The sequence below is a fragment of the Emys orbicularis genome, chromosome 1 (genome assembly GCF_028017835.1).
Source record: "Emys orbicularis isolate rEmyOrb1 chromosome 1, rEmyOrb1.hap1, whole genome shotgun sequence".
Taxonomy (NCBI): domain Eukaryota; kingdom Metazoa; phylum Chordata; order Testudines; family Emydidae; genus Emys; species Emys orbicularis.
In genome coordinates, this window is record NC_088683.1 from 124,822,519 (window position 1) to 124,850,117 (window position 27,599).

The following is a 27,599-nucleotide window of genomic DNA, read 5'->3' on the forward strand; positions in this document are numbered from 1 at the left end:
CAGCCTGATTGTTATTGTAGGGCTGTTGGTAACCTTATGCATCCAAAGGTTTGATGATGTATTTAAGATAAAATAAAGTTAGTCAAAGAAACATGTCAGTTTCAAGTTTCCAGGGTGTCACTGCAAACAAAAATGATAACATTCACAGCTAGAGTGCCATCTCAAACTTTCCCTAAAATCATTTTTTAACTTGATTGGAACCGTTCTTTTATGTTCTCTTGTAGAAATTTGAATGTGAGGGACCATATCCTCAGCTAGTGTAAATCCACATTGATTGTTCCCTTGACATGTGGGGCTATGCCAACTTGCACCACTTGAGGATCTTGTCCAAGGTCTTTCTTAGTAAATTTTGTTCTTTTCTGTCTGCTAGAAACACTGATTTACTTCCTAGTTTCTGACAGATGAGCCAACAAAAGCTGCCTTGTTTGCTATCAACATCATCTAAGCTGTTGTCAATAATTATCAGCAGTATTCTACAAATAGGGATTGTTCAGTGGCTTGTGCTCTCTTTGCTGTCTACAAAAATAACAGGCGTGCATACATGAATATATATGTACGTTTCTCAGAGACAAAGTGGTTAAGCTAAAACAAATTAGGATTGAGAGGCCATACTGCAGTAGATAAATTTAATGTAGGCCATATTCTAGGACTAAAAGATTTAACAGTGTGAGTACTGGAAAACAAATTTCCATAGCTGCTCCATGTCCTCCATGAAGTACTGATGCGCCAACAGATCAGAGAATACTGTCCACATCCTACCACAGCACAGATTGGAGCAGAAGTATGTATGTTCCTGTGAGACTTTAGGCCTAATTATTCCTCAGTGAATGGCAAGGTTCCCATTGACTTCAATGGGAGCAGGATGAGGTCCAAGCTGAGGTATGTTCAACTAGTTCTATAGTTTGTGTTTAAAGATAATGACTTATTATTTTCTTGGTCAGATTCATTAGTGAAATTGTTGTTTGTACATACTCCAAATAATACAACGTGAACTAAACCAAAGAAACATGCTCAAGGGCAACGAAGTGGGGTTTTTTTGATTTGTTTTTGTTTTAAATAACATGCTTTTGAAAAGCCCACAAGGGAATTAGGTGCCTAACGCCCATTGACTTTCAGTAGTTCAGTAAGAGTAGGGCACCTAATTTTTTCACATGCTTTAGAAAATACAACCATTAAACCAACATACCCTTTTCTAACATTTAAACAGATCTTGAAAGAGTAATTTTTCCATCTGAACAACAAGCAGGAGAAATTTAAGAAGATATGACCCCAATTTTTAAGAGATAATGTGATAAATATATTTGTTGTTGTGTATGTGAATATATACTGTTTAGTTTGCTTTTCCCCCATCATTAGAAGCAGCGTAGCTAGAGGGTATAATGAGGATGCCTTACGTTTATATGAGTTTTAAGTGCATTACTACAGTATATTTTACTATCAGACATTGTGTGCTTTGTAAAATAAAGAGGGTTGAAAAAAAGCAATATATACGGAAATGATCTGCAGGAGACATCAGATATGGACTGATTATTTTGAGGATAACCGTTTGTTTCTCTATTGTCTACTTAACTGCATGATGCCAGATTTTTGTCTGCTTGTATGTTCAGAAATTGCATACATTTGTTTTTTGCCCAACCTTTCTGATGAACACACAAATCCTTTGCATTTAAAAGAAGCAATTAATAAAATACAAATTATACTTCTGTACCGAGTTCTCATAGAGAAGCAGAAATGGTGGGATCCTAGATATATTTTTCATTGTAAAATTCAGTACAGGACTACCAGCTAGTCGTCGTCATCCTCGAGCTTAAGCTTCTTTGCTTTAGGTTTGTTCTCACAATGGCGCCGATTCTGTGCTTTTGTCTTCTTTGCAGCAGAGTTTTGGACAGTCTCAGAAATGTCTTCTCGTACGTTTCCACCAATCCCTCCAGAATTAGAAGACTGAGGAGATTTGAGCTGTGGATCATAAACACAGCTCAATTAAGACTAAGACTCTCTTTCTCCTTCCTCAATACATATTGAGAACGTACTATAATGATCAAGCTTTATTAAGGGTGATGCAAAGAGGAGTTCTTTTTGTGGCCATTGTTCTGCTCCTTTACAACAGCATCTGTGAGATGTTCCTGTGGCATGTCCAAATTTCTTCAAAAGATAATGCACACAGGGCAGCATTAACAGTGTATTATGCTGCACAGTACCTGCTACATTCAGGAGAATGATGCAGCTGAACCTGAAATACCCCTTTAAAGGCAGTAACATCTAAGACAAATACATATGATGTAGCAACAACACATTCTATTAAGCTACTGTATGTAAATACTTGAGATTTTCAGACTAGTCAGAGTAATTATTTCACACATTCAAATGACCAACTCCTGCTAATGATAAAGCCAACATGGCTGTTGAGCAACCAATTGCAGCCTCATTAGAACTGATTAAGGGTCCGATTCTATAAACTCTTGCTCACATGGCACAGTTCTTACATGAGCAAAATGTGGCAGGATCTGTACCTGTTTTAACTTTATGTCCAAATAGCTATAGAATGTAAGTGGTCCCTAATTTAATGGAAGTGCCACTCTTTTGTTAATCTGTATTTTAATTGGGGATAGAGAGGCAAGTTGAAATAGCATTTACAGACTGATTCAGTTATATTTAATAGTGACTACAGCAACAATTCTTTTAAATGAGTCTAAACACTGGTCCAAATTCTTGTTACATAACAAGCTGTTAATTCCTATTACCTCAACTAAAATTGATAGCATTGCTAAGGATTTGTATAGGTATAACTGGAAAGAATATGTTGCTATAGCTACATAGCTTTCCACTTCTTATTGTCAAAAGGGTTTCAAATAGAAATCAACATCACTATAATGCCTAACGTGGAATCCGTAACTTATGAGAGCTGTAAGAGACACTTCACAGTGACAATTCTAAGTCTTGTGGTTTAATATTTATATTACCTGGAATGATATTCTTGCTGAAATATGATTCTAAATGCATTCATCACTCATGTTAATTCCATTGCATTACACACAGTGAGAAAGAGTAAATCTGCTCAGGTGAAGTGTAAAGAGAACACGACACTTCTGAATTTTTTTTTTTTAAATCTGTACTGAACTTTTTTCCCCCTCCTCCTCACCCTCCTACATTTTGCATCTTAAGATGTGTAATTGGAAAGACACTACTGCCAAAGGATCAAAAGAAACATATTTAATAAGGGAGAGAATTATTCCAGGAGTGGGTGAGTCAGCTTTTGTGGCCTGCATCATGCGGGAGGTCAGACTAGATGATCATAATGGTCCCTTCTGACCTTAAAGTCTATGAGTCTATGAGGTAGAGGGGGAATACAGTGAGGAAAACATTCTTAATTTTGCACATAATAAACAGGCACTAACCAGCTGTGGTAAATACTAATGGAAAAATAATCATAAGTAGTCAATATATATATACACACATACAAATACCTTGTCAACACTTTTTTTGTTTGATCTCCCTTGCATGGTGATAACATGTGCCTCATTTTTCAGCAGATCAGCTTTGGGTCCTATTTTCAAGTAGGATATTGTGGCAAATGCTGTGAAACTGAAGTCTTCTCTGCAAAAGTTAAGCCACAGTCAGAGGAAAAAACTGGAAACAGGAGTAGAGTGGGCAGAATAGATATAAGGGAGAAATGTGGAGACATTTAGGAACTGTTATGAACAGATGCCCCACTAATTCCTTGATCCTGTTGCACCTATGCAACCAAATAATCAGTGAATTCAAATGGGAGTTGGCAGGATTGGCTCTTACAGTGGGCACTTTATACCTTATTTCATTTTGCTGACTTTTCAGCACTTCTCATTGGTCTAGTGGGGTTCAAATAATATGATATCTAGACACTAAGCGAGAAAAAAAAAAAGTTTTGACTCAGTCAACCTTCCTGTCCACTTAGGCTCATAAAGGTCAAGTGTGTAAATCTTTTGTCATTTTTTGTTCCTGATAGAAAGTTAGGATCATGGGATGTCAGTCCCATATATTCAGAGGTCCTTATTTTGAAAAGAAAGCAGCACACATACATGGAATAGCGGTGTCATTTTCATTGTGTTTTCTTAAGTCTCACATGCCACAGTAAACCCCTAATCCTGCAATAGGTTCTGCACAAGCAGCCTGCTTTGCCCATCTCATCTCACTGCAGTCAATGTGGTGCTGCACAAGTGCGGCAGCCAGTTTGCCTCTGTGGCACTTGTTGCAGGATTGGGGACTCTCATTAAAAAAATTCAGTATTTACCCCTCCCCCAAATAAATAAATAAAAAGCTGCTTTTTTTTTTAAACTACAAAAGCAAAAAAGTGTTACTTTAAGCCAAATTTCTATTTTTTTTAATTTTTCAACTTTTCGGTCTTAAAAATGAGAGATGATTTTTCAAGCGTCAACAGAAAAATAATATTCTGTGCCAACTTTTTATAGCCAGATTAGCAGCTTCTGAAATGAAGGAATTGCTAAAACATCCACTACTGTGATATTATACCAAAACAGCACTGTTGCAGAGATAATAGTACAGTAAAAGAGTTGTTATCCAGCATGTGGGAGGAATGAGGGTGCTGGTTAGGGCATGGGAGGGGTTTCAGGGTGCCGGATCTGGGCGGTGTTCACCTCGGGTGGCTTCCCGCAAGCAGTGGCATGTCTCTCAGATCCTAGGCAGAGGCGCAGCCAGGCAGCTCTGCGCACTGCCTCTGCCCGCAGGCACTGCCCCCACAGCTCCCATTGGCCACGGTTCCCAGTCAATGGGAGCTGCGGAGCCAGAACTTGGGGTGGGGGCAGCGCATGGAGCAGCAGGGACAACCGGACACCTGGCAACCCTATTGAAGATTTGTATTGGGAGATATCAGAAATGCCGGTTTCTAGGGCTTTCTGGTTGGTAAAGTGCCGGATAACACAGCTTTTACTGTAAATTAGTAGATTTCAAAGGAAAGAATGAATGGTCACACATACTTCAGATACTGCTGCAGAATGAAATGGGCAATAATCCTCTCCAGTTCATCACGAGGGAGTGTTGGAGGAACAACATCAGCCACTCTTAACTTTGACACACCTTTGCCCAGCCAGGCATCGATTAATTTCAATGGAGTGAGTTTTTCACTCATCTTATCCGCTTGCTCTAGTATTCTGATTAGATCCCTGCAGTATCCTGTTACATCCATTCTCTCAAACGCTACAAGGAAAAGAAGAGGACTAGTACTTCAAAACAAAGCATACTGTGCCAGAGGTGTTACTTTTCAATAAAATATAACAATTCTATACTGCTGTAATCTTTTGAACAATACATGATAATCACAAGTCACATTTATGCTTGTACTTAATAATTTAATTTAATCTCCAGCCCAGAAAAGACTTTCATATATGCTGAACTTCACACTTTGAATAGTCAATAATTTCAGTGGCATTACTCAGAACATAAAGTTAAGCATGTGCTCAAGTCTTTGCAGGTTCAGGCTGGTTATTTTGTCAGTAATCTGCAACGCTGATATACTACTGAAGCTTTTAGGATTAAAATTCTACCTAGAATTCAAGACCTTTCCCAGCTACCTTCTAATGGGAATAGGAACAACACTGACATTTCAAATAATAAAGCTGATACATCCAGCTAGTTTTTTAAAAATGGATTTCATAGTAGCTTGTCATGAATAAGTCTCCTAATTTAGGGTAAAAAGCAATTTAAATCTCATTTGGACGTGTAGTGTGACTTTAGTGTTTTTGTTATTTGTGGCATTTTGCTGACTCACAAGCTAAGTAATATATTATTTGCAACTGGGTTCTCTCTCTCCACAGTGGTATTTATTCTGAAACATTTACAGAGCAAAGTAAAGTTACACAGAGCTTTACAGCATATAAATAAGACATTTCTTGTCTCAATGAGTTTACAGACTAGAGACAGAATACACATTTTTTTAAACAGAAAAGTCTCAAACAAATTTATTCCAATGGGAAAATGGATAAAAATGGCTGAGACACTGTAATAGCATCCAATGTGGGTCACTGAAAGGAGTGTCTTTTTCATGGCAAGTTGCACAGACCCCAACCTAATGTTACTAAGGTAAGTTTCCCCACTGGCATGACTGTGTCAGAAGACTGAGAATAAAATAGCAACCAGACAGGTCATCCTTCAAATATTTTTCACTGACCAGTTCTTATTAGACACAGATCCAAACGAAAACCCAAGATCTGAATATCCAAACTAGGCTTACGTTCAGTTCCAGATCTAAACTTTACTGTTCAAGCTTCATCTCTAATTATTATCTAATACTTCAATACTTACAAAAAAAATAAAAAAAATAGTATTGTATACAAGCAAATTCCAAAAATTGTATCCCAAAGAAGTAATTCAAAAATCTTCCTACGTGTCTCTCCCAGCCCACCATTTGAAGGGGAAAAAAAAAAAAATAGAGAGTGCGCACAGGGAAGGAAGATAATCTAGTGATCAGAGCTGGGGACTTGAGAATCAGGATTCTCGGTGATTTACTCCAAGCTGATACTACACAGGGCTATTGCGACATTTAGATCGCTCTGAAATCTTTGGATGACAGGTGCTATGTAAATGGTAGGACTGCTGTGTTTGGATTCCCTCCTTTTTGAGTACTCTCTGTATTCTTAATATAATTACATTAAAAAAACATTTTGAGTACTTTTCTTTGCAATCTCTTAATAGTTGCAGAATGCCAGAATTAAGGTTGCCTGTAACCTTCGTTCTGCCCCCTTGTGTATATGTATGATGGTTAGGGCTGCAGATGTGTCATGGCACTTTTTTAAAATCACAAATCAGAGTCGTCATAGTTAATTTAGTAAAAGTCACAGGTTCAGTGACTGCTCCGTGATTTTTGATTAAAAAAATGCCCTGACAAATGAAATTTAACTATCCTACTTCAAAATTATAGTGTCCCAGTGCCCTTGTCCTCCATTGCCTCCTCACCACACCAAAGGGGCACCAACTGCTCACGGCAGCACCTCTACTCTGGCACTGCAATAATAATCCTGGGCTGGTGAGAGGGGGATCCTGGGAAGCGGGGCATGAGCCTGCCCCACACACCTCAGGCACAGGTGGCAGTAGCTCCTGTGTCTTGCAGGGCTTGGTTCGGCTCACTACCCCGGGTGTTGTGACCTGGCACTCGGGATGACAGCACTGCTCAGGTTTGGCCCTTCCGGCTCTCTGTCGTGACTGGGTCAAATTTGAGTGAATGGTGCTGCAACCCAGTGCACCTGGTTGTAACACCACTCACTCAGATTTGGCTCGGCCATCCCCCCACTTGTCACAGAGGGGTGGCAGAGCCAAACGTGAGTGGCTCTGCAATCTCACGTGCCAGCCCACAACGCCCAGCCCCATAGGATAGGAACTGCCACTGTAGGATGAGTGCAAGGTGGGCTTGCTCTCCAACCTACTCCCCCCAGACCCACCAAGAACCTTTCCACAGGGTAGTCAAACAGCGAAGCCACAGTATCCATGAGTTTTTCCACCACCATGACAAGCCTGTAGCCCTAATGTGATCAGTCTTTCAATACATGACCACACACTACTTTTCCCACAGGACCCCTGCCTCATTCAGTGCAAAAGTAACAGAATAATTGTAGGTGGTCATCCTCTATGTGGACCAGCACTAGAGGGGGGGATGACACACACACTTTGCCAGTGTGTTTAATTGTTGATAGCAGAGGAATGGTGAGATACTGGAGTCTTTGATTCCATTCCAGGCTCTGAAAAATAGCATGCTCTAGTGGGCACAGACCCTTCTGCCTGTTCCTCTTTCAGTCCCATCCCCTCCAACCTGTCCCTATCCCAGTCCTGTCTCTTTCCCAACCCTGGCTCTTCATCCCAATCCCATTCTCCTTGCCCACCACAGTCCCAATCTGCACTCCTTAGACTTGCCTCCCCACCATCCCAACTCTCAGTCTCCTTTCCCAGTCAGTCCCAAACATCTCAACTCCCAATTTCTCTCTTCCCCCACCCCCACCAAGCTCCATGTCCCAATCAACTCCTTTCCCTCACCCCCAATCTCCACCTAGTCCCCTCTGCATTTGAATCAGGCACCTTTCTCCTCCATACAGCCTGGGCACCAGCAGAGAGCCATTGAGAGCACAGCCCAGACAGCCTCCCTGCTCTCAGTTCCAGAGCCTGGCCCAACCTCAGTCCAGAGCAGCAATTACAGTGAAAGTCCTCTTGATCATCCACAACCCTGGACTAGAGCATGCTCAGCTGCTCTGTGGGGAACACATGTGCAGTTTGATCACACATAGGAGGCCTGGGGGCTGGAGCATGCCCAGTGTGAATGGAATCTTCAGAGATTTTAGCTGCTGAATTCTAAAGTCTCTACATGTGTGAACTTAATTTTTTCAAAGAGAAGGCAAATTTGGGCAGATTTGCACAGGGACAGCAAAAAGGCACATCTGACACAAAAGCTACCCCTGGCCAAATTTCAAGTGCCAGCTGCAAAGCATTAGGGCACTAGAGCTTCTCAAAGAAAAGGACATCAGAATATATTTTAACATGGGCAAAACAACATGTTCTCCCTTAGTCTAGTTCTTGAAAACAGCTGAACTGTTTTGGCTGAAATTTAAAAATTCAGCTTAAGGAAGATACCCAGCAGCATAGAACATTTTGGCCCAAATGGTTAAAGTTAGGCAAATTTATAAGCAAATTAAAACAGGGTCTTGCAATGGGAAGTGTTGAGCAACCTTAATAAACAGGCAGTGCTACTAGCCTGCCTATATGATTGACCTATTAGTTGAATTCCCCTTTCAGAAGGCTTTAAACACCTTGTCTAGACTGGACATTTCTTTGAAGCATATAGTAACCCTACTATCTGCTTTCAGATTAAACATCAGTTTACTTACAAAGCTTCTCTCTACAGCAGTTATCACACATTTTGTTGCAGTTTGCAGAATCCCACACTTCATCAAAATGCTGAGCAATCAATACACGGCGACACCTGAGAGTATAGATATATTTTTAGAGATGAGGCAAGAATAAGAGGAGATTGTAAAATGCAGATGCACATATATATTACATCAAATGAATGGTACAGAGAAAGTGACTTAAGTGATCCTACCTTTTTCTCATAAAAAGAAAAAGGGGTCACTCAAGGAGTACACAACTGATGAAGGAAATACTGTTTTACACAACATATGAATATCTATGGCATTCACTGCTATGACTGTTGAGTGAACAGCTTTCATTTTGAGGCTTTAAATAGGAAAGAAGATTAGTTACATGAAAATGAACAGCATCTGCAATTCCAGTAAGTAGGATGAAAATGACAAGGACGATTGATTGATTCTAATGCTTCAGAATATCAATTGGATTGTTAGATTAGGCCAAGAAGATTTTCCCCTACACCTGCTGTACAGTATTCACTAACTGGCCAAGAACATTGTCAAGGGCAGGAGTTCCACCTTCTTCTGAAGCATATCAGATTAAACAGGATTTTGAGCCAGTATGACTATTATGTATTGATATCTCAAAGCAAAAAAAGCAAAATGTTCCGGTACATACACTGAAAGGGGCTTGAAACCTACGTGCTTTAGGCTGACTTGTATTACAGCTGTAATACAACTACTTCTACTTCTTCCATGCACATTTTTAAAACAGCGAGAGACAGTGAGTGGTAAGTTAACACTCTTATTTCATATGCTAGATAAAACGTGATGAGCTTCAGATATACAAATCCTGGCATATGTGACTGTTCCTTATTAATAACTTTTCTTCCATGTTTATAGATATTTAAAAAATAAAAAACAATCAGAAAGCCAGAATAACTTACTTGCTCATGTTGTGGCAGTAGGATACCATATCATATAGTTTCTGTTGCCCCACATTCTCCATCACTACCATGCCACTGATTCTGAATATATCTCCAAAACCATAATATAAAATGCAGTCAGCTTTCTGGTCATCTCGACCTACAATGCATTTGAAACAACACCATTTAGACTTCTCATTTAGACTTTTCACAAGTTAGGAACAAAAAAGAAATGTTTTATGAACATGCAACTGTGACCCGAAAACTAATTAATGCCAACCAGCAAGGGAGTGCAGAGGATTTACAGGAATCTCTGGATTCTGTATGTACATTCTGGTTCCAAGAATGTACAGTGAGATCTCAAAATGAAAGCCAATGTCACACTGGTCATCATTATCACTGTGAAATGTATGCAGATACTATGTAAGGAGTTATGTATACACATACCCCCTGAAAAATATGCTCTCAGTCTATATCAAGGAGGTTGCCTGACAGACTGGAGATGTCTATCCATTTAGATGTAAATTGAATATTGTCCCATTCACAATAGGTCCCCTTTCACCACTCTGAAGTGAATGAAAATGATGGATTGTAAAATGAACCAACAGGAAGAGAGAAAAAGCAGAGGAAGAAAACATTATCTTGAGGTGCATATCAAAGTTTTTCTTGAGTACATTTGGGGAGACAAAGGGGATGCCCAGTCATCCTCCACTGAGGGAGTAAAAGGACAGCATTTTGCTTCATGAAAAAGGTGCCTCAACAGGCTTGGTTGAAAATACTGAAGAGAACTTTGAGTGAAATAAACTTCTTTAAACAGATTAATCTGTTAATTTAGTCTCTAGAACAGGGGTTCTCAAACAGGGGGCCAGGACCCCTCAGGGAGTCACGAGGTTATTACATGAGGGGGTCGCGAGCTGTCAGCCTCCACCCCAAACCCCACTTTGCATCCAGCATTTATTATGGTGTGAAATATATTTAAAAGTGTTTTTAATTTATATGGGGAGGTCGCACTCAAAGGCTTGCTCTGTGAAAGGGGTCACCAGTACAAAAGTTTGCAATACCTAGAGCAGTAGTTCTCAATTACGTTTTATATGTAATTATTTCCAATATTCTTACTCACCATTACATGAATCTCCATACTTTGATGATAGATATATTTATAGTGAAAACAAGAATAAGCTTAAGAGCTGTGGTATTAAGCCAAGTGTTGGGCCTAAACTGAATCTTATAAACTGGTGTGCACTGTTCCCTTGGGACTAGCAGGACCAGTAATTCCATGAGTGTTGAGGGACAAGAGGCTGGAGGCAGCAGGGAATGCTCCGAGCATTCAGGGGTTGGTGTGTACCCATCGCTACCTGTACAGAGAGAGTGAGGTCTGCAGAGGCCTGGAAGACAGTGTTTGTGCTCCCAGAGGCTGTTGGTTTCAGAGCACTGATCCACAGCAGGCAAGGAAAGACTACTTTATGCTAAGGGCAGGTAGTGGGGAGGTGCCTCACAACCCTGGATACTCCTGGGGATGTCAAAGCAATCACACAGATCATATAAAATGGAACAAATTCTGCCCCTATAAACTTGCGTGTATGCAAACAGGCTCCACAGCTGTATGACAGAGAATCTGGCATACGCTATCAACTGAGAGAACTTTAAGAATTTAATACCACATAAAGCTTAGGAAAAGAAAGATGACTTTACCGTATTCTTATATAAATAGAAAAATACAGATGATTAACATTTTGCTCCTTAATCAAAAACTGCCAAAACCAATCTATTCTATTCTGCAGAACTTAAATTTAAGGCCCTTTTATGGCTTAAGTACAGTCTTAATGTGTACATAGGAAGTCAATGGAAGCAGAGATAGGCAAGCACTGGTGCTTATGAAAAATACCTCCCTAAAAACATGCATTGACATTAATCTAATTCACACAAATTTTTATATCAAATATTTGTCGCCTACACAATTTCAGCCATTTTATTAGGCCTCCAAGAGGGCCAACAAAAGAGAATTTAGTACAAAGGCAGCTGTTTAACTGCCACTACACCTCCTGAGCTATAGAGAATCAAACCCTCAAGTGTTGCTATCACATTGTGGAAATACTCTAACAAAGCATTCTATTTAACAGCAATTCTGCTTTATCTAGCTAGGATGAGTGACAATTTTTCCTTTTGATTCCTGGTAGGACTACGTACTGTTGGGTGTTCTCATGCACTTGTCTCCCATTCCCATAACCTTGGCAAGGCCTATGCAGCCGGAGTAAATGCACCCCACATGGAAGAGTGAGTCAAATCAGTAGTTACATGAGCAATGGCATAAAACTTTCATAAAACAAGTTTAAGTAGGTGTAAGCAGCACCAGTGTAATGTGAATTTACACTAAACATTTAAGAGCAGCAGTGAGACCCATTAACTGGTGGTCCCTACCTCATCAGCTTTAATTCATCCACAACATCATCCCCGACACTACCTGCAAACAGTTCAGTACTAGTATAAGCAGATGCAAAATCCCATTGATTTCAGTAGTTGTGGTGCCTCTCTTACACCAGTACTGAAGCTGATGCCTAACACATACATATGAAGAAAAGGCAATGTTCAAATCTCAGTCAATTGCTTCACATCATCTTCAGAAACCTTCCATGTAACTTCAAATCCTGTCCCTGAGTTTGTGCATTACTACCGAGCCAAAGGAAAACCAACAACTGTCCAGCCTTCCAATATTTGTGTATCACTGAGTTTTCCTCAGTTTATGCTGTTGCATTCTCTCTCTCCTACTATGGTACTATTCCCTCTGAATCAATATCTAACCAATGCTACAACAGGTGCTAAGGGGTATTTCTGTGGGAGATGTCATTTTTCAGATGAAACAAAACAGAGGTCTTCACTATTTATGGTCCTGTAAACATTCTTTTAACTCTGGTTACAATTTGGTCAGTACACTAATTACAATTCTCCCTGTAATTTCAATTAGCTAGGATGGTATTATTCACTTTTTGCCCTCAGATGATGTGTAGTGTTGGTGTGCACTGGTCAATAGCTGATGCTCTATTCCCAGTAGGTGGCTGCAGTTCCATGTGAAAGAAATGAATCTCGTATAGAGCTCATAGATCACTTGAGAGAGTTTGGGATGAAAACCATGATAAAGACATGGGTCAAACATCCAAGTAAAGTTATACAAAGAGCACACATCTGATCAGCCAACAATCTGCATGTTATGAAGTAATTTGGTAACAATGGGTGTCACAAAACAAGAATCTGCTAAAAACAAAAGGCAGAGGGCCAGATTTTCATTTACATTAAAGCTCTTTTACACCGCTCTGGCAGTGTAAAAAGCCCTTAAAGTGAGTGTAAATGTAATTTATGGCCACTTTAAGACCTCTAATTGCCAGAATGGTGTAAAGGGGCCTTAAGTTTAAATGAGAACCAGGCCAAAAGCACAACATATATTAGCATAAGAACGGTCATACTGGGTGAGGCCAATGGTCCACCTAGCCCAGTATCCTGTCTTCCAATAGCAGCCAATGCCAAGTGCTTCAGATGGAATGAACAGAACAAGACAATCATCAAGTGATCCATCCACTCTCCACCAGTTCCAGGAACTGGCGCTCAGCAGCTTAGGGACACCCAGAGCATGGGACTGCATCCCTGACCACCTTGGCTAATAGCCACTGATGGACCTATCCTCCATGAATTCATCTAATTCTTTTTTGAACTCAGTTATAGTTTTTGCCTTCACAACATCCCCTGGAAAGGAGTTCTACGCATTGACTATGCAGTGTGTGAAGAAGTACTTCCTTTTGTTTGTTTTAAACCTGCTGCATATTAATTTCATTGGGTGACTCCTGGTTCTTGTGTTATGTGAAGGGGTAAATAACACTACCCTATTCACTTTCTCCACACCATTCATGATTTTATAGACCTCTATCATACCCCCCTTAGTCACCTCTTTTCCCAGATGAACAGTCCCAGTCTTTTTAATCTCTCCGCATATGGAAGCTGTCATACCCAGAATCATTTTTGTTGCCCTTCTCTGTACCTTTATATTATATATTCCCCTAGATAGGATGACCAGAACTGTGGGCATACCATGAATTTAAATAGTGGCATTAGAATATTTTCTCTTTTATTATTTATCCCTTTCCTAATGGTTCCTAACATTGTTACCTTTTTTGACTGCTGCTGCACATTGATCAGATGTCTTCAGAGAACTAGCCATGATGACTTCAAGATCTCTTTCTTGAGTGGTTACACCTAATTTGGACCCCATCATTTTGTACATTTAGTTGGGATTGTTTTCTCCAATGTGCATTAGTTTGCATTCATCAACAACGAATTTCATCTGCCATTTTGTTGCCCATTCACCCAGTCTTGTGAGATCCCTCTGTAACTGTTCGCAGTCAGCTTTGGACTTAACTATCTTGAGTAATTTTGTATCTTCGGCAAACTTTGCCATCCCACTGTTTACCCCTTTTTCCAGATAATTTATGAATATGTTGAACAGCACTGGTCACAGTACAAGTCCTGGTAGGACCCCATATTTAGCTCTCTCCATTCTGAAAACTGAACATTTATTCCTATCCTTTGTTTCCGGTCTTTTAACCAGTTACTGATCCAGGAGAGGACCTCCTCTCTTGCCCCATGATTGTTTACTCTGCTTAATAGCTTTTGGTGAGGGACCTTGTCAAAGGCTTTCTGAAAGTCCAAGTATACTATATCCACTGGATCACCCTTTTGTTGACCCCTCCTCAAAGAATTCTAGTAGATTGGTGAAGCATGATTTTCTTTTACAAAAGCCATGTTGACTCGTCCCCAATAATCATTTTCATCTATATGTCTGATAATTCTGTGCTTCATTACAGTTTCAACCAATTTATCTGGTACTGAAAGTAGGCTTACTGGTCTGTAATTGCTGGGACTGCCTCTGGAGCCTTTTTTAAAAATTGTCATCACATTAGCTATCCTCCAGTCATCTAGTACAGAAGCTTATTTAAGTAATAGGTTATATGCCACAGTTAGTAGTTCTGCAATTTTATATTTGAGTTCCTTCAAAACTCTTGGGTAAATACCATCTGGTCCTGGTGACCTATTACTACTGTTTAATGCTCTGTGTCAACATACTGCAATTACAAGGCTGTGATGGGATGTACAAACCCCACACTGGGTCTGAAGGAGTGAAGGGACAATACTGGGCTCAGGTAGCCCCACCCCTCCAGACCTACAAAGCACACTTCAACTGGAAAGGAAGCTTAAAAGGGGAGCAACTCAGCTCAGAAGGGGGAGGAAGACAGACTTAACCTGCAGGCTCCTGAATAAGGGTGCCAAAGAAGCCTCCATGTGAGGAAGAAGACTGCCTGCTGAGACCAGTTGGGGCTGAAGGTTTAGTTGTCTTTTCTTTTACTTATATTGGACTTGGAGATGCTGGGGGAGGACGTGGGCTCCCCTACCAACTGCCCTTGTTGCAGGAGGGGCATAAACTTCATTTCCACCCCACCCCTTTCAGTGTATAAGGAGTGTCTATTCCTTATACACTCTAGAAAGGAGAGGGTAAGGATGTTAAGAACCCTGACGTGAAGATAAGCCACATACAGGGATTAGGAACTGGACTGAAGGCCTTTCCCACTGGGAACCATGAGACTAGAAACTGGGTGTGTTAACCACTAGGCCGCCTGGCCCTCTGCGAACTGTATTACAATGGCATAACAACGAACACGAGATTATTAGTTTATGTAAATCTATTCCCTTTATCAGTAGAAGCCAACTTGTTCACAATACCTGCACGTCCACTCTCTTGATAGTAGTTCTCCATGGATTTGCTCATTGAATGATGAATTACAAACCTCACATCTGGCTTATCAATTCCCATGCCAAATGCAACTGTTGCCACTACGACCTGAAACAGGAGTATAACCATTAAACCATCAGGATACCAATCTATATAGTTATTTAAGTCAGATAATTCTGTAGAAATAATTGTATACCTAACCTGTATTTCATTGGCTGCCCATCCCTTGTGAACTCTGGTCTTATCTTTGGGCTCCAGATTTGCATGGTAAGCATCTGCCTTAATTCCCAGTTTCCGCAAACTAATGGTAACTTGCTCTGAGTCCTTCTGTGAAAAACAGTAGATAATTCCTGTACCAAAGAAAAACAAACAAAAACCCCCACTTTTTTATGGCAATGAAGTGTTTAAAAAAATGTAAGTGAACTTCATGTTCGTGCAAGGTGCAGGATTAATAGGCTTGAAGATAACATCCCCTGTCTGTCCAAAGGAACTGACAAAACATGGGGAAAGAGTGCAAAACTTCCCAACCACTGACTTAATAATATGCTTGGTCATGCAAAAGCAGAAAAAGCAGTTCAGTCTCCGCATCAATTCCAATTTTGGACTCTCTGCTTAGATAGCAATGGTATCTCCTTAGGTATCATTTATAACAACAACATGACAAAACCACCACAGTCTTATATAGCACTTTATCAGTAGACCGCAAGGTGTTTTACAAACAGCTCAAATTAGCTCATTTTACAAACAGGAAAACTGAGGCCTTGGCTACACTTGAGAGTTACAGCGCAATAAAGCCGCCCACAGTGCTGTAACTCACTCCCCGTCCACACTGGCAAGGCACATACAGCGCTGTATCTCCGTGGCTACAGCGCTGCAGGTACTCCACCTCCCTGAGAGGATTAACAGCTGGTGCAGAGTGGCTGAGACACTGGTGCTCCAGTGTAAACGGGGAGTAACCTTATTACGCAGTGATTGACCTCTGGAAATGCCCCATAATCCTTTTAAGTGAAGGTTCCTCTCTTTGTTTTGTTGTGATGCCTCTCTTTGTTTTGTTGTGAACTCCGGATGCTCCGGGAGCTGCTTATCAAAAAAACAAACACAGCTACTGTTTGCTGTGAATGAGTAGAGGCAGGCAGGCAGGGGGGCTCCCTTTACAATGCCCACAGCTAATGTTTGCTTGAAGAGAGAGGCGGCGCGCGGAGGCAGGGGGGGGTCCATTTCGGCAAGCGGCTGCTTATCTGGTCTGTGAGGGGAAAAAAAAAAAAAAAAAAACAGCTGCTGTTTGCTTTCAGTGAATGAGAGAGGGGTGGAGGAGGAAGCCGCCTTCATACAGCTGAGCAGGGAAAGCGCTGCAGTCTGTCCACACTGACAGCTGACAGCGCACTGGCGTGGCCACATTTGCAGCGTTTGCAGCTGCATTGGGAGCAGTGCCTTATGGGCAGCTATCCCAGCATTCATGCGGCTGCAACGTGCTTTTCAAAAGGGGGGGGGGTGGAGTGTGACAGGGAGTGTGCGGGGAGAGAGTGAGTGGGTTTTTGGGGTGCTGAAAGTGTGTCAGCACCCTGCTTTGCAAGTTCCGACACCCCTGATTCTCATTCACTCACTCAAAGCAAACAGCAAAATGTTTGCTTTTTCTCTCTGGTACGGAGCTTTGAAACGGCACTTCCGCATTCCTGGAGCCAATCACAACAATGAGAAGAGTGGCCACTTGATAAGAGGATTATCACAGCGCAGCAAGCTAACTCCTCGTTCACATTGACACCCAGGAGTTGTAGCCACTATGCTGCATCTCTTATTCCTCTCGGGGAGGTGGAGTACCTGCAGCACTGTAGCCAGGGAGATACAGCGCTGTACGTGCCTTGGCAGTGTGGACGGGAAGTGAGGTACAACGCTCTGGGCAGCTTTATTGCGCTGTAACTCGCAAGTGTAGCCAAGGCCTGAGAGTTCATTCGAAAGCGTAGCAATTGTCTGGTTTCGCCCATATACACCTCTACCCCGATATAACACGAATTCTGATATAACGTGGTAAAGCATTGCTCCGGGGGGGTTTACGGATGACTGCGCACTCCGGCGGATCAAAGCAAGTTCGATAGAACGCGATTTCACCTATAACGCAGTAAGATTTTTGGGCTCCCGAGGACAGCGTTATATCGGGGTAGAGGTGTAGTAGTTTATTGGGGCATTTAGTGCCCTGGATGAGCTCCATCACATGTTGTAAGACCCATGGATCTTGAAAGGTGTGTTGATCATTGTAGCAGTGAAGATAGGTCTGCAGGTTTGCATCCCTTGTTCTGGCAGATTCTGGTGCCGCTTTGAGACGGTGTGTCCTGGTCTGTGGGGAGCTTGCCTCTGATGAGGAGCTTGGAGAGGTTGGTGGGTAATATGAAGGCAAAAAAGGGGTTCCCCATCCTGAAATAAATCTTTCCTGAAGCCCCTCCTCTGGCCTTCATGCTCTTACTAAAGACACTGGATTTATTACAATAATCTGCAACCCATAACCCTCTTTTTTGTCCTATGACTACAGGGGTATTAATGGGCCATTTCACCTTGAATGGGCTCTTAGAATGTGCGCTTATGCTAAACTATCTGTTCAATCTTGTATTTAGCTGTGACATGCTTAGTACCATTCCCAGACCTGAAGAGGAGCTCTATGTAAACTCAAAAGCTTGTCTCTCTCACCAACAGACATTGATCCAATAAGAAATATTACTGCACCCACCTTGTCTCTCCATTTTCCAAAGCGCTTTCATTCTAACAGGGTATTTCACAGCACCTTTAAATTACTTTCATAATACAGCTCAACCTATTTTAAGCTACCACTGAAAAGAACTTCAAAATGTTATTATTATATGTATTGGAGTAGTGCCCAAAGACCTAATCAGGATCAAGGCCCCACTGTGTTAGGCACTGAACACACACAGGAAGACACAGGCCCTATTCCAAAGAGATTACAATCTAAATAGACAAGACAAATAGTAAGGGACAATACAATGTTGGAAGTACATATCTTGTTACTTTTGTTTTGCTTTTAAATTAGATACTTAATGGAAGGGGGTCTTCTGATAGTGATGAGTTCTCAATACATTTTGGGGATACTTTGGAGCAGTTCCATAACATAGGAGGTTGCTTAAAAAGAAGGTCTCTTGTATAGGTTTCACTGGACTGTATACTAATTGTTGGGTTAAAGAGAAATTCAGGTCACCATAAATGGAAAGTCATCTATTCTTCCAGACCATCTTAGCAGCTTTGGACAAATTTTCTAAATTCCTCTTGCCGAGCCCCTCTCTCCTAGCTACATTTTTTTTTTTTAAATAATCAGGAATTTATCCCTAGGAAATATCAAAGTGATTATTAGTTGTGGATAAGAGCTGAAATTACTCAATTCAGACAGCTGCTCCTGGCTTGAAATTATACCGAGAGAGGTATGTAATACATTAAATATACAGATCCCATATTTTCAATATTTACAAGTCAAACATTTTATTGTGAAATCTGGATACAAGGTGGCTCTATCTAGACCTTTAACCAAATTTGAGAAGTTGATCGAGGAACAAAACGTTTAATTTCTAAGATGTATACATTTTTGATTCAAAAAGATGTTGATAAAAAAAATACAGCCAATGAAAAGATGGGAGAGGGATTTGGACAAAGAATCTGATCTGGAGGAGTGGGTCTCTATATGGGGAAGGGGATATAAATCTCCAATTTATAAAAGTTACTGTATAGATGGCATTTCACTCCAGTTTACATCCATCAGATTTTTGTTATTAGGGAGGTGCTCTGTTGGAGAGGTTGAAGGGAAAATTGGAACATACTTGCACACATGATGGTTGTGTCCAGGAATTAGATTGTTTTCACAGGAAATTATTAAAGAGAATCGTCTTAGGACAAAATGCCAGCTTCCAAGAGATCCCGACCTGCCTTATTTAATGCTCCAGTAAAGGATCTACGTTTTACACAGAACAAATTAATTCATTTTTGACTGTTAGCAGCTAAACGATGTATTGCACATTATTGAAAATGTGTGGATTCTCCACCCTCCCTAGAATTGTGGCTTTGTAAAATATGCTGTGGCTTTGTACTGGGAAACCTCTCTCACCAAATACATACACAAGAGATGCACCAAGAGGAGCACTGCTATTTAGAAATTTGGTCACTGTTTCTAGCGTATTCAGAGGAGGAGGGCTCCCCAGCCAGCAACCTTTAGCCAGGTTCTTTGAATATTAACCTGATCCTGAACAGTGATATACCATTTATTATGTTACTGTTTTATTGTAACTTTGCCTTAAATAAAAAGTTAAAAAGCATTAGTTTTTATATTGTTTACCTGAGAGCCCTTTGTATCTTCCATTGATGATCTTAACAATGTCCTCAATGAAGTCCTCACTGTTTGAAGGTTTTTGACGAACCTGAAAAACATAATACACACACACACACACACACACACACACACACCACATTATGTATATTACCAAAGAACTCTTAAATGGCCATTCAGCCAATTGGTTATACTTCTATTACTATACTCCTCCTAATACAGTAAACTCATCTATTCTTCCCTTTGATTAATTTAAATTTATTCTACAGTTTAAAGATCCATCACAACTAAAAAGCTCATTCAGGAGCTGTCCAGTAAAGAATGTGAAAGAAACCACAGAAGTCCCCAACTTTTCAAGACAATTGCACCAGTTTTCAAACTAAAATACTGGCTGTAGCAGCCAGTGCTTGCCACCTGCCATTCAATTATGAACATTCTAGTCTGCCAAACCCCACTCTCACAATGTATGGAGCAGCCCAAATTCTACTAAAAGCTAAAAGATACAAATTTTAACAAGATGTCATGGTGAAGCACCAAGGCCCAGCTCAGAAGCTAGCTCATTAAATAGGAAAGGATAGCCTCCAATATCACAAAAGCCTTGAGTTCAGTACCAGTTCACAACTCCTGGTTCCCAGCTACTGTTTAGAATCAAGTTGGCAAAAAGTAGTTTGAAGTAAACTTTAAAAATAAAAAATAATAATAAAAAGACCATCTAAGACATAAGCAAAACAGACCAAGAACACAAATACTTGGATAATGGGGGGGGAGGGCGAGAACCTAATCTAATTGTTTAAGATAATCTCTTTGTATTCAGGGTTCTTTTTGTCATACTCCTGAGTTTTCTCCCCGCCCCCACCTCCACTTCTTTGCCTTTCATTTCTTTGTCATTTCCTCAGACGGAAAAATATTCAAGAGAAATGAATCTGCCAGAGATTTAGCTTGGAAGGATCCTGTGGGAATTAAACATTTCCAAAAAACCCAGAACAAATTTAGCTATTATTTGTCCTCAAGATAAATTAACTATTAGAACACTATCTTCCAGGAAATAAATCACCACCACAGAAAGGAGAATATTCTCAAAGGCACCTGGGGCAGTTAGGAGCCAGACTCTGAATGAAGTCCTAACTGTGGCTGGTGCCCTCATTCTGCCCTAGAACTATAGAATGAAATTCTGTCTTCCAGAAGGCGTAACATACTGATTGTTCTGTATTTGTACAGCACCTAGCACAACGGTGTCATGGTCCATAACAGGGGCTCATAGGCACTACTTCAAATCAAATGAAGTCAATACATACCTCATAGTAAAGATTGGGCCGATTGAAAGATGCAGTAAAGGTAATGCATTTCTGAACACACAAAATTTTCTGAGCATCCTTCAGAACATGACTTGTTGCAGTTGCAGTCAACCCAATCAATGGAGCATTGGGAAATTGTCGTTTTAAGATACCAAGTGACTTGTAGTCTAAATAAGAATAAGGGAAAAAAGATTTGGTTTCTTACACCACCAGTGATATATTAATACATCAAATCTGCAGCAAGTTAACAAGTAATAACAGAACTAATTTACAAATCCAAATGAAGTGATCAGCAGGCAATGCCATATTGACATAGTGGAGTGACTGGCCTTGTAATAGATTTTTACCTACATTCAGAATGTACTGTTTATTAAAATGTATTCAAGTTAAGAGAATTAGAAAACAAAACTAACATTAAAAAAATCTAAAACATTCATAATTTATATTTTGATTTGTGTCAATTCTAACAAACAATTGCTGTCATTAGCAAAAAGAGATAAAGCCCATTATGTGTAATTTGTAAGCAATACTTTCTTTAATAAGAAATTTAAAAGAAAAGTCCAGAAAAAGTTTAGTAGATGATACTGTAGTCATCTGTACCCTGAATCACAAGTTCTTTCATAGGCTGAGAAACAGCATTGATAAATACTAGTTTTATGCAGCTGACAAGACACGAGACCAAAATGCTGCACAATTTTTCTTCTTGTAAATTACAATAGAGGTGACTAAAGTGCATTCCATGAAATTCCACCGTGTAGCTATGGTATTTTCACCTTCAATACAGAGGTATTAAGCACCATGAAGAGAGTTACACAGACTTGTATTTTCCACAGGAAGCACATCTATATTAGAGATGACAGCCACAATCTGTTCCACTTTATGCAAATAAGGTGCAACTCACAGTCCCCTGGAAAACTGCCAATGTAACCCACAGTTAAATGTCCCTGACTTAAATGAACTTTAGACAAGGCCATAAATTATTTGTGAATGGTACCGAATTAATGAAATTAAAAATCTTTGAGCCAATGTACAAGTATTTTCTGTGTCATGTATCGTGCATAGACTTCACTATCAAAAGGAAAACATTTCCCCTCATTTCAAGCTTAACTCCTCATTTATGCATGCTTGAATAACTTTGCATACGTATTTCTGGATGGGCATACCAGGCCTGAAGTCATGTCCCCATTGACTACAACAATGAACCTCGTCCACAGCAATACGAGTGAGTCTCCCTGCTTGATAAGCTTTCTCCAATTTTGACATAAACATTTTGCTTTTTGCAATCTTCTCTGGAGTAACATAAATGAGTTTTAGCTGCGAATTCTTATCCAGCATTTCATTGTGAACCCACTTGACATGTTCCTGTTAAAAAACAAAGAAGGAAGCTGGAAATGGACAAACCAGAATATCATACTCCGGTTCCTTAGTTCTAGAATAAATTGTGGTTCAATGCACAAAACACACTGCTACACCCAGCATAAGACTTTGCAGGTGATCTATGTAGATACACATAAAGTGATTATATTTTAAAAACAAATAAATATTAGCATTATTTTAGAAAAAGGAAGCAAATATACTCTGAATATTTATACTGTATTATTTAGGGTCTTTATTTTCTTTGTAAAATATCAGGTGCCACCCACATCTCTGCTGCTATGTTTTGAGAAAAAATTCCTTATGCAAAACAAATATCCCAGACTGTAAGCTTTATTATTGGATTTTTGGAGACATTCATTTTTGAAATTTGTTAGACCACATCAAGCCATTAATTCATTAGGTCCAGTACCCTGCCTCTGAAAGTGGCTACTATCTGATGGTAGTTACCATCAAACTACACACCCACACACAAAATGCAGCTAGCCATTTCCATAATGCCATATCACTGGGGAAAAAATCCTTTCTGCCCTTTGTGGCAGTCAGCTTATACCCAGAAACAAGAGACTTGAGTCCATGTATACGAGTCTACATTACTAAACATATTACTAAGTAACACAGTAATGTCCATCTTCTTTTAAATCCAGAAATGAGAGGTATGGCCAAAGAAAAAACACTTTAGTATCAAAAATGTGCATAACTGCAAAATATTTTTATGTCACTAATGCAGTCCCACAAAATTCTATTCACTTCATGTAAGGTTTTGGCTTGTTTTATTGGTTTTAAATAGGATTGCAATATATTCGATTTAGATTAATATCATCATGGTAAGGATTGGCAGGAAGATGTCCTTTGGCTTATAAATTTTCATTACAATCATGCAAAACTGAGCTAGTCAATAAGAATATCCACATAATGCTCATAAACAACATGAATAAAGGTAACAATGTCGCATGGCGGTTAAACATACCTTACTGCTTGAAGCATTTAATAAAGCTGCAGAAATTCCCAGCTGTTCTAAAACCATTAGCTGATCTTCCATAAGTGAGATCAAAGGACAGATCACAAGTGTGAAACCTGAAACGAATAATCATTCATCTTACTTACCTAAATTTTTAGCTCATATGATTCCTCACTGCAGACTGAATTGAAACAAATTACTCAATTGCAAAAAACAAAAAGCACCACATAAGAACTAATATATCTAACCAAAGGAGGTTGGGTATACAGTGGCCATATAAAGGGGATTAAACAATGCTAAGCAACAAGTTGGCCCCTTTTGTAAAAATTTGCTTTTTTTAAATCCAAGGCCAATAAAAATGGTTTCACAATTAAGAAAAAATAAATATCCCAATAAAGCAATTGTTGTTAAAACACATTCCTCTGCAATATCTGAAATCAAAGCACTTTAGCACTAAGGAAGTGAAACTGACTTAAAAACAAAAGCTAAACTGGCTTCAATGATTTACATTGTACAAACTGAAATTCAAGAAAAACAGACCAAATTTAGTGAGGTAAAAAATGGATTTTTAAAATATCTCACTTTTAATTAGCTAAAGATGTTGTTAGGAATCTAGACAAAGAAATTTGTTTAGAACAAGTGTTTGCAAGATCTGTGCCTATGTTTTTAAGCCGACAGTGTCCCTTTAAAGTGAAATACAGAAAACTAGTAGAAATATATTTCTAAGATAAGTTTTTGTCTCAAAATTGTTGCTCTTTCTTCCCATTATTGGGAATTATGTTCCTTATTCCAAATAATACTTAGCATTAGACAATTTTATTTACAGTAACAAAATATAGCATTACATCTCTACAACTAATCATACAAAAAAGAAAACTGAAATCTATTTATTGGTACATGACATTTATTCTCATATACCTTCAGAACATACTGCAGGTAACTGATAGCACAAACTCTTTCCACCTCCAGTAGGCATGACAAGAAATATATCCTTTCCTGCCATTGTAGCATTTATTGTTTCAAGCTGCAGAGACCTAAACTTCTGGAGTTTAAAGCTATTACGAAGTGCAGCTTTGATCTTCTCACACCATGGGAAGTCTGTAAAAAGGAGCAAGCAGTAAAAATACATTTTATAAGTTAGAACATCTAAAACATAAAAAGGAAAGCCAATTAAAATATAGAAGCATTTTTTACTAAAAGTAATGTGATGTCATATCAGGCCAAATTTTCAAAAGACTTGAAAAACAGCACCCATAAGATTTGCACGTATAAACTGAGGAATAGTGTGCATAAGTCTATGACTTGCATGAAAACATTTTGCAGATCCTTTGAAAATATAAACACAATATGTTGCCAGGCTTAAGGATATAATCATCCTGTAATGTGTACTAATGCTCAAAAAAAGCAGGCACACCACAAAGTACTCTAAAATGCTAATCCTTAATTCATAATATTAGTCCAATCAATGTAAATGGAAAAAAGCATTATGCCTGGTACTCAATGTTTACAGGATTAGGCCCTACAACTGTACCTGATCCTTTAGTTATTTTTCAGGGTTCTCTTAAACCTGTGTTCCTCAAAGTACAAGTCAGAGAAACAAGCAAATCCAGAGAAAATATACAAGGAGGAATATTTTTTTTTCTTTTATGGCCAAGCAGAGCCAGAGTTTATTTACCTGACCAAAATTGCCTTCATTATACCAGACAAGCTCAAAGACTACAATGGATTATTTGGTAGAGCTGGGGGCAGAATTTGTCCCAGGATACTTAACAGATACCCCCACCACCAAAAGAAAATTTAACTTTATATTCTAGTTAGTAACTTCAAGTTCCCAAATTATGATTCCATAACAAGCAAAGGAGAAAACTGATGAAAATCAGTTCCTAGAAGAATCTGCCCAGCAGAGCCCACTTCAGTATTCAGGAATATCTGAGCGAGCAAATATAAGCTTCACTCTATTAAAACGTACGGCAAACCAACCAACCAAGACAACAACAAAAACTTCTTGGCAAAAGGAAATGGTACAATAATAAAATTATCCATATGGAAATCAAAAAGCAACTCCTCGTGAAACACAGGTGGGCCAAAATACCATATTCTAACTTTCATTATCTCATCAACATTGATAATTCTTGGTACATTCTTCACATTAAATGGTAAAGATGATAATAATTGAATTTGATTTTGTAAACCTTGTTTGTTCCAGGCCTCAGCTGAGGTTTCAGTTTCTTCACTTTCCCCAGCCTCTGAATCTTCTGAAAATTGTTTTATTTTATTCTTTAACACCGTCTTCTTATGAATAAGCTCCTGTTGTCTTTCCAGAAGTTCCTGAATCTGGATCTCTACTGCCTGCAGCTCACTATCAGTGGAAACCAGCTCCTCCTTTAGCACTGAAGTGAGAGAGGGAGAAAAATACAACATTGTAACATGTATATTTTGCTAATTACAACTTCAAATCACATTAGACATTTTGCATCCAGTGGTTGACAGCAATCCAATCTACAATCAAGAGTGTCTGGAAAAATGGAGCAAGTACTCTCTTAGCACCTTGACAGGACTGTTGCGGAACTTAAAATATTTAATATTCATAAGGCACTCTAAAGGTGTAAAATGCCATATAAATATATTAATAAACCACAACTGTACTCTTCTTTGCTGCAGCTTAGGAGAAGTCTGCCACACTGTAATGATGGATGATTACCTTGGTTGTTGTAGAAAAGTCATGTCATAGTGTAACTTCTGAGAGACTATATCCACCTTGGCACAGGAATGGACTCAGATTCATAGATTTCAAGGACTGATGGGACCAGTGTGATATAATAAGATCTTTTTCATCTTGTGATCCTATAGTCAAATTTGGCCGTGACCACTTTTAGTAGACAGGGATGCATGTTAGCACCATGAAAATAGCATTAACATGCTACTTGCAAATATTCCAAATTGAGGGCACAAGCTCTGTGCAGCTGCACAGTGAAAAGTCTTCATATCAGGAACAACATTAATTCCAGCAGAGGAAAGTGAACTGAGGATGGAAGCAGGAGAAGATAGGGGAATGTGCTAAAATATATAGACCACGCTCCCAACTCTACCCTGTGTCCTGATATGTCCCTCCTCAGGTCTAGAAGCAGAAGATCTGCAGAGCATGAATTCTGCATAGGTTTGCGAGCACAGCACAGAAGTCACAGCTTTTTAGGAGTACAGCCTAAGATATAAATTTGCTTCTCTGTGATTAAGCACACTAGTGTGAATTGAAGTCAAGTGTTTCAGTATGTGGCTTCATTACATTTTCCATTTAATGGACTAAATTAGATCATGCATTATTTAGATGAATGTAGCAATATTTCTGAGACAGTTTACAATCCCATCAGATAAAACTACACCAACATATTTTTTCAAAAATGTTATGCTTTGATCCAAAAATAGCAACCATGATAGTTCTCATGCACTGCAGCTACAGTAAGTCTGTGTATCAAAAATCCTCGTTGCAGATTTTCTGGAAACAGAACAAACCATGGAGGTTTTCCTTCCAAAATACCCTAAGGAACGAGTCCATGTTACAGACTAGTGGCCTGTGAAATATGCCTTTAAAAAAAAAAAAAAAAAAAAAATTAAAACCACTTTGAAATTGTTAGAAACCAGGAAAGCTTTTACAAACTTGTGTGTGTATAGCTACAGAAATGAAAAAAATGTCCAAAATGAAATATGGAGGAAAACGTGATTTAAAAAATTATAGCAATTAAAATAATTTTCAACCTGAAGAAAACGCATACAGTTGAGATAACAAGCAATGAAAACAGAGTTTTCTAACAAATCTGATGAAACCGGTTAAACGGTGGTGGAATGAACAGTTACCATCCTAATTTTGGCTTACCTGAAATGGTTGTCATCTTCAAAGTTGAAAGGACCCGTCCTTTATTAATAAATGTTGCTTAAACAAGCAATTCTCGCTAAAAAAAATTAAAATATTTTATTAAAAATCTCTATAAATACATTAGACTGTAGTAAAGAAATGGGGGAAATTCCATAAGCTGATATATCTTCAAGCTACACAGGACAAAGCATTATACAAATATATCATATAGAGCAATCCTCCTCTGGCAGGGAAACGACCA

The 27,599-nt window shown here is 39.3% G+C and overlaps 1 protein-coding gene across 1 annotated transcript; it reads right to left on the reverse strand.

Annotated features, from left to right (window-relative positions):
- Positions 1–1,785: 1,785 nt before the first annotated feature.
- On the reverse strand, positions 1,786–27,374 carry RECQL (RecQ like helicase). Its single transcript, XM_065423300.1, has 14 exons — positions 27,359–27,374; positions 25,680–25,877; positions 24,406–24,585; positions 23,497–23,603; positions 22,316–22,514; positions 21,153–21,319; positions 19,867–19,948; positions 15,741–15,889; positions 15,530–15,647; positions 9,788–9,926; positions 8,862–8,956; positions 4,971–5,190; positions 3,465–3,594; positions 1,786–1,956 (listed from the first exon to the last, which is right to left on the reverse strand). Exons 1-14 carry the CDS (start codon positions 27,372–27,374, stop codon positions 1,786–1,788), a joined length of 1,971 nt encoding a protein of 656 aa, XP_065279372.1.
- Between the last annotated feature and the right edge of the window lie 225 nt (positions 27,375–27,599).

What these genes read in the sequence shown, in the direction of transcription:
- RECQL (XM_065423300.1), bottom strand. An exon ending in TAAATGCTTCAAGCAGTAAG is followed by an intron (nt 22,515 to 23,496) that starts GTATGTTTAACC and finishes GTTTTTTAACAG; the next exon opens with GAACATGTCAAGTGGGTTCA. An exon ending in TACTGCCACAACATGAGCAA is followed by an intron (nt 8,957 to 9,787) that starts GTAAGTTATTCT and finishes CTATACTCTCAG; the next exon opens with GTGTCGCCGTGTATTGATTG.